The 11035-nt window shown below is 34.4% G+C and overlaps 1 protein-coding gene across 3 annotated transcripts in view; it reads right to left on the reverse strand.

Moving 5' to 3' along the window:
* LOC21395196 overlaps positions 1 to 10769 on the reverse strand; it is a 12699-nt gene extending 1930 nt beyond the window's left edge. Inside the window, exons 1-6 of one of the 3 annotated variants that reach the window (XM_024174141.1) lie at positions 10601 to 10769; positions 9291 to 9375; positions 8191 to 8304; positions 7696 to 7797; positions 6971 to 7031; positions 5798 to 5819 (exon numbers count right to left, since the gene is read on the reverse strand). In XM_024174141.1, the coding sequence (XP_024029909.1) occupies positions 6987 to 7031; positions 7696 to 7797; positions 8191 to 8304; positions 9291 to 9375; positions 10601 to 10716 (462 nt within the window). In that variant the 5' untranslated portion in view covers positions 10717 to 10769 and the 3' untranslated portion in view covers positions 5798 to 5819; positions 6971 to 6986. Of the gene's footprint in view, positions 1 to 5797; positions 5820 to 6794; positions 7032 to 7695; positions 7798 to 8190; positions 8305 to 9290; positions 9376 to 10600 lie in introns of those variants that run through there. The other 2 variants (XM_024174140.1, XM_024174139.1) reach the window with 2 other exon arrangements.
* Between the last annotated feature and the right edge of the window lie 266 nt (positions 10770 to 11035).

Consider the following 11035-nt stretch of genomic DNA (forward strand, 5'->3'; position numbering starts at 1 on the left):
TATTACATTTTATATATTATAATATTATAATTATATTAACAATTTTAATAATATTGTTATATTATATATCATAATTATATAATATATTATATAATAATAATTTTATTATATTATATTACATTTTATAAATTATATTAATAGATAAAATATTAGTGTTATAAATAGCATAAGGGTAAGTTTGTCAACATGAAAATATTCATGTTCCATTCCAGAGAATTCTTAAATTACAACCAAACAAATGAATCAACTTTCTTTTCCATTCCATTCCCATTTCCATTCTCATTCCCATTTTCATTATGTAACACCCTGAAGAATTAAATGAGATTAATTAATGTAATTGAGATTTATTAGTGTGCCTGATCTGAATTAATTAATTAGTTATTAATTGATAAATGTTTCTGACAAGTGAATTTAAATAATTCCAAGGTATTTAAATATTCTCAGTATTTACATTTTTACCCAGAGGTGTGTATGGGCACATTTCTGGACTGTCATTCTAAAATGTTGACAACTGTCTATTTCCTTTTCTTTTCTTTTTCTTTTTCTTTTCTCTCTTTTCCTTCCTTTCCTTTTCCCGTGCAACTCTCTCTCTCTCTCTCTCCCTCTCTCTCCCGTTTTTGTCTCAAATCAACCGGATCTCGAACCAAAGAGGAATTTCAAAGAGTTTCCAACGTCAAGAGAAGGATTCAAGGTAAGATTTTTGAAAAACCTCTCTTGAATCTCGGATTTTTAGATTTAAAAACTTATTTTTGGTTCGAAATGGATTTTGAGTAAAACTATGGTAGAAATTGGAGATCTTGGGTTCTTTGGACTTGATTCAGTACCTAGAACCCGAATCTAGTGGTTGTCCCTTGAGATATTTTGATTTGGGACTGGATTTGTAGGTTTTCGAATTGATTTTGCGAGTTTCCTCGCACGGGTGTCTTTCACCGGTCGACTTGTGCGGTCGACCGGATTGCATTGGCCTCACCGGTCGACCAGTTCGGACGACCGGATTGCACACCACCGGTCGACCTGTGGTGATGCACTGCTCTGTCACCGGTCGACCGGTGTACACGGGGTTTGACCCTGTTTGGCCTGAAAATACTGTTTTGACCTATGTTTTCGAGTAGGACCCAAATTAGTTTCATTTGGGGACCTAGAGTAGATGGATTGGCATATTTAATCCATGTTTTGAGATTGAAAACCCTTGGAATGATGAATTGAAACATGAAATGGTTTGTAAAATCGGTAATTGAATCATGGCACCCTAATAGAAAATCAAAGGATATAATTGAGATTGAATTACTTTAGGAGTGTGAACTGAATCCTAAAGTATTGTCTTGTATCAATGTTAGCTGAGGACTCGGATTGAGTGGCTTGAGGAAGCGGAAGCCGAAATAGTGCACCACTAGCCACAGGTTTGATATTTACGAGGTAAGATTTCTATCCCTTTTCTTTGTGAGCCTGATTTTCAAAAGGATTTTGGCCTTGCAAATATTTTAAAGAAAGGGGCTTGTTTGCGAAAGAAAAATCTTTAAAAACCGTGGCTTGTTGTAGTTCACGGAATCCATGGCTTGTTGTAGTTCATGGAACCTATGGCTTGTTGTAGTTCATGGGGCCCACAGCTTGTGTAGTTCGTGGGATTATAATAACGATTTCATAAAGTTTAATGAATGATTTCTTAAGATAAGAGATCTCGTGAATCGGTAAACTGGTTGATGGCCAAGATAGGATGTTGAGAGTGCATCCTTGGGGGTAGGACCCGAAACCCTAGGGGTATGGCTTGTGCATGTAGTTGTGTAAGTGATTTATCATAGTATAAATTACTTGCTGATACCTGTAATACGAATATATTTTCGGATATATTTCCTTTGAGAAAAAGGATGTGACGTTCTGGCTGTTGTGTCGGGATTGAATTTCTTATTTTATTTACTTATCCATTTATTTATTTACTCGCTCATTTATTTATTTATTTATTTATACATTTATTTCAAATTATATCCTACTGGGTATTTTGCTCACGTTTTCTATGTTTCAAATGTATTAAACCCCTCTCAGGCGACTCTAGGAGTGGTACGAAGTAGCTGGATTATTTGCTACCGTTCGATCAAGTGAGGATTGTGTTTATCCTCTTAGATAAATGTAAGGATTTGTAAACTCTGATCTTTGAATTTCTAGACTGTGGATGATGTCTGTAATGTTTTATTTACATGTCATGTATGTACGGTAATGAGATCATGTGGATAGGTCCTCTAATATATTCTAATTAAGTGTGGGGCTCGTTAGGAATTTCCTTTATTATCATGCGTTTAAACCCTAATCGAGCTCCATATCACCGACCCCTGCTTCGGGGCGTGACACATTACCATTCCCCCACTATAACCAAACACACCCTAGAGTCTAGCGTATCGAGCTTTTAAAGATTCCCGCTTAAACACTTATTTTGAAAACCGTCAAGGTTTATAGAAAACCATACACGGCTTATAACATGAATGTAAATATAATTCGTGAATTTCATAATTAACGTATTTCATGGAAATCATATGTTTTAGACTACTATTTTAATCATACAATTGGCGATGTTTGTACTTTCATCTATTCCGTGCTATGCAGTTCCGGTAGTACTTCGCATGTCGTGTCACACTGTGTATTTTCTTAAAGCTAGTTCCGGGGGAACCTCAAGCACTACGAATGAATGATCCTTAGCGACCATCGAAGCCTTGGACATCGAATTCTGAACTTCATTTGATCAGGCTGAATCGTCTCGATCTACGTACACTGTATCGGTTAACTTTTTAACATAATGGAATTAGCTTGAATGGAGATAACCGTTGCATTCAACACGTCAAAACGAGTCTGAGATATGGTCCGAAAATATACATGTCATATCCAAATATCAAAATAAGCTACAGCTTCGAGAATCATAGTAGGTGATCCATATGACCCGAGTATTATCCTGTCCAGGCTGTTGGACAATTTTTCCACTTCCAGCCCATACAATCTTGACTACCCAACATTCCTGACAAAATATGGAGTGGCTTGACAACGCCATTAGCTGTAGGCAATATTAAATACCGCTTTGCAAATACCTCATAAGTCAACATCCAGAGTACGGCTGTTACTTTTTGTAAGTTGACAATCCAATTCTACTAAGCCCATCCTTTTGTTGTTGGAAGTAGTTGTCATGACCTTTCGCCGCATCAACTATACAAAGAATAAACTTGGAGACATTCGAAATCACTGGCCAAACATGGAATCACTGAAACGTGGGTTCTAACCAAAATACTCGTTAAACAGATGAAAATCAACATTTTTCCGATCGCCATGGATCACGGTACGACCAGGAATTGAGCCTCCCCAAGCCACTTCGATGTTTTGTTGATTAAGATATTGAGTGAGTAAGATGTTAAAACTAACATGAAATCGCATCGACATCATCACCATTTTCATTGTCGGAAAACAAAGATGTAGATGATGAAAAGTAATATGGACCTCCAATATTGTACTTCAGTTTCAAAGATGGATAAACGGGTTATTCGTGTCGTGCCGTGTCAACCCGCTAATAAACGGGTCGTGTTTGGGTTTTGTATTTCGACACGATTAATAAACGGGTCGTGTTCGTGTCAGACCTATTCGTGTCAACTGAAGAGGTCAACACGACACGAACACGACCCGCCAACCCGAATTGCCACCCCTATATTTCATAACATAAGAACTCCTAGGCCTCATTCAGTTCGGCGATTTAAATTTTAAATTCAGTTAAGATGTGACTTTATATGAAAACTTTTAACTGTAGCAGAAAAAGTTAAATGTGACTTTATAAGAACTTTTAAATGTAACAAAATTAAAATTGTAAACTCGAATCGGTAAAACGAACAAGACCTTAGTAATTAGATTGCAATTGTTAAATAGATTTCATTGTGATCTCCACCGTCGGATTCAATCTCCAGGAATCTTATAAGCTTTTTACCTTTTCTAATAAGTTCACAAAAGGGAATTTGACCATCATATTATAACCGTTGGATGATTTCATCATGATCTCCACCGTCGGATTCAATCTTAAGAATCTTATATTATCTTCACCGTTCCCAATAATTTCAGTTAAGGAAATATGTATAATTAAATGTAGACTGTTGGATGTATTTCATCATCATCTTCAAAGTTGGATTAAATTTTCATTATCTTATCAGCGTACCTTCATATTTTCTGGAAATCACACATCACACTGAAGTAGTAATCACAATCATTCATTCTATTTCAAAACACATCTCTTCTTTTCTTTAACCAACTGTTTTCAAATCAACAACTTGTGTGGAAATCACGATCATTCATTTTGCTGATAGTATATACTCAAAATCGTCCGCTATTGTGCAAATAACTCGCGATCCACGCGGCGCAAGAAAAAAGTATTTTTCCATGAAACGAGAAGCACGTGGAAAAGACGCCGCCTCGTTCACTTCACGGATTCGAGTTTTCAATTCGAGCTGAGATGTGACATTTTCTGAGAGCTTTTCACTGTAGCAGAAAAAGTTAGATGTGACATTTTCTGAGAACTTTTTACTGTAGAAATCTAAAATTGAAAACTCAAATCGGTGAAATAAACGAGGCCTGAATATGCATTTGGAGTTCAACAATCATGGTTTGCAACTGTGGCAGGACTAGCACAAGTCAGGAAAAACGACGGATTACATGATAAAATGAGTGCGTGCATGGGGCAATAGGATAATCGAGGATGAACGTGATATTTAATGCACCAATTCAAGCTGCAATGGAAGTGCCAACTCCAGAAAGAGGAATTATTCAGTATACCGGATGTACCACGTCATATACACCCGTTTAATAAGATTATACTATTTAAATATTTTGTCTATATCAGCCTTTCACTTTTATTTTTATCTTTCTTAATAAGTATTCAATGCAAATACCTATTAAAAAAGAGAAAAATAAAAGTGAAAAGCCGACATAGACAAAATGTTCAAATAGTACAATCTTATTAGACGAGTGTATCATATAAATAATATAACGTGGTACACCCGATGTACTGAATAATTCTTCCTCCCCAAGTTGAAACAGTGGTCGATGAAAATACCTGATTATAACAATTCCTTGCACGAGGCGGCTCACATTGCGCTTCGAAATGCATTAATTGATCATTTGTGGGAAGAGTACTAATTCGGGGATAATAATTCACACACTTAAATCACATTTGGAGATTTTTATTTTTTATTATTAAATGTAATGGTTAGTTGTCAAATTTTTTAGTTGATGTAAATTCGTGTTTCATTAATATTATTAATTTATGATTTTTTACTAGTTGGTTAATAATAAATTTATTTATTACATTAATATGTAAGTACTATACATGTGTATAATTGGTTAAAAATAGATTAATCGTTGGGAATTAGTAAAAAAAAATATAAAAAGGAATATATTAGGAATATTCCTTCTAAGACATGTTTGATAGCTTGTATTGTATTATATAGGATGTATTGTATTGTAATGTAATATCATAATACAACACGGTATTTGGTGTCATGACTTATTATATAAGGGGTTAAAATGTAAAATTTTAAAAATTTTGGGATCAAAATATAATTTTTTAAAAGTTTTAGGGGTCAATGAAATTTTATAAACTTTTATGGTCAAAATGTAATTTTATAACAGTTGAGGGGTTCAATTTAATTTTGTAAAATTGAGGGGTAAAAATATAATTTTAAAAAATATAAATTTGTATTATGCCCCCTCAATTTTTAAGCAATTATTGGCTCCAGCATGACTCTGTGTCGGCTCGACCCCGATCCCTAATCGTGCTAACCCCGTCATGAATCATAGATCCGCTATAAAATAATACAATACAATATGTAAAAGATGAACTATATTCAATAATACGACATAGACCGTATAAATTTATCATCCGTATTAGTTTATACAATACGATAATCACACAAACATTGTATAAAAATATAATTATAGAATACGGTATTCTAATACGGTCAAACAGACATACCCTTAGAGTAAAGTTTGGAAGGGATGTGTAAACCAACCAAACCGCTTATTTTGATGAAATGCAAACCAAACCAATTACAAATTGGTTTAAACATTTTCATACCAAACCAAACCAAGTCAATTAAGGGATCTAATTCAATTCAAACTAAACCAATTGTAATTGGTTTAATTTGGTTTTTCTAATTGGCAGACCTTGTCAAGACTAAACAGTAACCGGTACTAATATTTTGCATAGTAGACATTTTGTTATATAATTTATAGTAGGAACTTCTAGGGGTAGGATTGTTCCTCTTCAAACAAAGGAACAAACTCTTCTTTATGCTCCAACTTCCTTTTCAAAATGGTCAGCCTGGAAGACGAGCTATTATTATTTAAATTTGAAATAAACGTATTTTTAAAAAAATATAAATATATAAAATATATATAATTTTTTTGAAAAATATAAATAAATTGAATTGGTTTAGTTTGGTTTTGTTTTGTTTTGTTTTTTTAAGGGTAAAACCACAAATTTTTTAAACTAAACCAAACCGATTATTAATTGGTTTGGCTTGATTTTCTTTTGGTTTGGTCTAGTTGGTTTAAATGGTTTAAATAGTTTGTTGCACACCCTTAAAGTTTGGAGTAAATGGATTGGAGACGAATTTCTTGGGTGACACGTAATTACTTTATTTATTTATTTAAGATAGAGTAACTCTACAATGGAGTAATAAGTTGGAGATGCCTAAGGTGAGAAAAGTTAGTACTACTCAAAATCTTCTGACCAAATAAATTCTCGAAACAATGTAAGCCTAAGGTGAGAAAAGTTAGTACTACTCAAAATCTTCTGACCAAATTAATTCTCGAAAGAATGTAATTTTACACGGTAAGAGTAGCAAGTAAATCCTATATCACATGTAAGCTAATGAACATTTTCCTTTGAAACATGACAGATACAAGTTTCCAGGATAACAGATCAAATAAATATTGAATTCCTTCGACTTACTGATAGAGCGAAGCATCTACCGCAGAAAAAAATGGACAATAGCACTCAAGTAGTCAGCTAACTGAAAAGAAAAATAATAAAGATTATATGTCTATCAACTTAATAGGATAGGAATTAAAAGCTCTAGTGTTTGAGAAGAATAAAAACGCAAGAAGAAGAAAGAAAATAAACAGAGCGTCACTATTGTCAGAGGAAAAGGCACAAGATACAATGCACACTGAAATGCCTCTCTCTCTCTCTCTACTGCTTTGAGTTTGTTGGTAGGAGAGAAAAGTGGGAGTGGGGAGAGGGGTGAGAGGATTAGTAGAAGGATTTTGGTACTCATAGTTGTTTGGTACAAGAGAAAAGCGGATGGAATGGATTAGGCAAGGGATTTCAAATCCTTAATAGAACCCCAATTAGAATCTCTCCAAAAATGAAAAGAGTAAATGAGGGAATTTGTAATTGTAACACAATATGAGAATGGTCCTCTCATTCCTCTCCATTTCCTCACCAGGATTATATAACTTTCTTTCCCTCTTACCATCTAAAAGTCCATTACTAATCACGAGAATTAGGCCGAACTGTGGTTGGCAGGAAAAGTGCATAATATAACTAGGCTTAACACAACTCAACACAACATACCGAATAGCCAGTATCAAGCTAAATGGCAAAGATCAGTTCTTCCACTAATGAAATGTCGATTTGTATATGCAATTCATAGAAATGGATGAAACAAACTTAACCTGAGTTAGAATAGGCTTTCCAGTGTGACCTTCAATGACTAAGCCTGCCGTTAGGCCAATCATAGCCCATGCTCCATTTATTGCTTCAATTTGACGTTGTCTCTGAAATTAGAACAGCAAAATTTATTGGTAATCTCGATTATTATGCTTAGAGTTTTAGTAACCGTATGCTTTGAGCTTCAACTCACTAAAACATTATTGCATGTGGAAGTTAAAGAACAGTTTAAAAAAAAATGAACGAAGAAAGAATTGTGTAACAAGGACTATACATCAAGGAACCGGGCCAACCTCTTCTTCCGTGGAAGATCGAAACATGTGATAATATGGAAAAGATGGAACTTGGAAGATAGAAAATTAAGTAAAAATCTCAAGGAATTTCTTAGGAAATTCAGGGGAAGCTTAATTGCTGTTCTTCCAATGATAAACAAAAAATTAGCCAACACTGAACATTTTTGGTGATCTTAGTTGTCTTAAAAACCAGGCAATTTCTCTGACCTTGAACTTTTCTCTTGCCTTTATTTGTTGCATTTGTTTGGCAGCTAATCGCTTGGCCTCCAAAGGATCAACCATGATCACCTGGTTATTAAAGCTTTTCTTCCCTGGAGATGCCTGTACCAAGGCACAATAACAATTATTATACCTCCATTTGAAAAGTCGCTGATAAAAATATAAATGATTCGGTGAACGTCTTCTTTAGGCACTGAAGTTAATTGAACTATGAAGCAGAAAAAGAATTCAGCAATGGAGACAAATTTCCACCGATTTAGCTTTAAGTTACCAACAATTAGGAAGTACAAGACAACAGGAATAAGAGATAAAAGATTGAAATTTTCAATCTTCTTCCTCGCTTAAAGACTAATGATTAAATGTTGGCGATAGCTACCGGTTTCTTTTCGTATTGTTAGTAGCAAGGCCTAGCTTGAAAGAACATGTTAATGCCACTTCATGCATTCTCTCAAAACCTTGAAACTTTCTACGAAATTAAGAGTTGGTAACCTACCTATTCCCATTCCTTGAACATACAACTAGACGCCAATAGTGAGACCGTAGTTTTTGTTTATATTTGTCGACCTTATTGTTTGAATATACTATATGCATAATCTTTTCTTGGGAAGCAATATCAGTAGAAGATATACATGATCAGATTATACCAGAAATTAGCATTTTCTCCTCCAGGTGAGTCAATTCATGCCAGAAGTTAGCATTTTCCCCTAAACTAAGTTTGAATCTGTCTTTGAGGCTGCCCTTCCCCAAAAACATTCTCCAGCAGAGTATTTTGATTGACAGAGTATTTTGGTTAGCACTAGACGCAGAGTGCAGCTATAGATTAGAATGATATTTCAAATGCTTAAATTTTCTGGCAGTGGATTACATTAACCAAAACACGCACGCAATTCCAATACAAGGTATCTTTTGTAAAGGTTGTTATTCTACCAGCATTAAAGCAGAAGCATCTGATTCTAGAGACAAAATGTTTTACTACCACTAAGCACTCCTTGACTTAACAGCCAATCACATACCTAAGAAATTCTTTGACCCTATTCAAACCAATAATATTGGCATAATATATGTGGAAGCCTTGGTTTGATGCATACATTGGGAGTAGCTGATATTTGAAATGATTGACCCCTGGTTCTGTAGGAAACTGTGTTTGCATTTTGGTATCTTCTCCAACCCCACCTGAAAACCACACAAAAAAAGTAAAATAAAAATATTGAAGAACTAAAGGAGAAAAAAAAGGTCATGCTAACCGATCCCCATTAACTTTTAGATCAAATTACAAATAATCAGTAACATAAGAACTGCGCTCATTTAAGAAAGTTCTCATTTTGCCAACTTTCCTGAATTGCCAAGGCCTGTCAATGGTTCACAATTTGAAGAATTCTGTGGCAGGATATGAAAAACAGGCTTATCAATAGAACACATTCTAGAACAGCCACATCATATCAAAATCATATTGGATTGAGAAAACTAACGATTCACCAAAACATGACAAAGATTTTATGGTTCATACCTGTGCCTTACCGGTAAGGTACTTTCTTTGTACCCTACCGCAGAATTCTTATCTCAACTTCTACAATCCAAAAATTTCAGTCAAAATAAGGAAACTCAATTGACTTCTATGAAAATACAGAGGGTTTTTTGACTATCAGAGCAAGGAGAGCTTCTTTCCAGCTCAATTATATCCTCCATTTTTTCTACGACTCTTTCTCCAGTAAGTCTCCCTACTAGTAGTATACGTTGACCATTAGATTTGTCAAGATCACATCAGAATAAAGTACACAGACCAGCCAGCATCTTATATTAGATCTAAGGGTCGAAAATAGAGTCCTACCAGTAGTTTATTTTTTCAGTGCCTACCAGAGAAATCCCCCTTTTGTTACAAAACAACTTCAAAACAGACTATAAAGTATAAACCCGGAACCGAAATTTATTAATAGCCATCTCTTGGATTTCTTTTTCCCAACTATAATCACGCTGAAATAACATGTAATGTGAAAATCCAATACACCGGATTAAATGGTGAAGTGGGGAGGTGGGATTAAGGACTGAAGTCAGCTTCAAAATTTTTTATTCTCTTAGCAGCCAAGCAGAGAGCCAATAATTTCAAGAAACTATCAGAATTATCATATTTTTAGAGTAAATAAGAAGTGGCTATGTATAATTAAGCATTTAATCAAGAAAAAAAAAACAGAGAGAAAATGAAGTGGGCATAGATGAATAATTTTTTATTCTCTTTGCAGCCAAGCAGAGAGCCAATAATTTCAAGAAACTATCAGAATTATCATAGTAAATAAGAAGTGGGTATGTATAATTAAGCATTTAATCAAGAAAAAAAAAAAAACCCCACATGTATACTAGAGTTAAAATGAAGTGGGCATAGATGAATACAGATCGTACTTACTTCAATATAGTTGAAGAGCGATGATGAATGGGAAAAGAGGAGCATTGGGAGGAGGAAAGAGAGCCACCATAGTTGGGTAACAGAGGTGTGGACGCCATCGCTGGACTCCACTGCATTCCCTTAACGTGTTCTGTTCCCTATCCGTATCTACTATTTATTTTATGAGTAATTTTTTTGCTAATCTATTTATTTTACTTGTTCTATTTATTTTATGAGTAATTTGCACGGTCGTCCTTTAACTCTTCGATAGGTTATACTTCGGTCTATTTTTTTTTTTTTAATTTTGACATAGATGATCCCTAAACTCTCAAAAGATTGGCAATTAAACTTTTTCTGTTCATTTCTGTAAGTTTCTAACAAATTAAATTATGTACAAAGTATAAACAAAACAAGAAACAAAATTATATATATGAAATCGTGACCTTTGTAAAAATG

This window comes from Morus notabilis, unplaced genomic scaffold, assembly GCF_000414095.1.
Source record: "Morus notabilis unplaced genomic scaffold, ASM41409v2 Scaffold703, whole genome shotgun sequence".
NCBI classification, from domain to species: domain Eukaryota; kingdom Viridiplantae; phylum Streptophyta; class Magnoliopsida; order Rosales; family Moraceae; genus Morus; species Morus notabilis.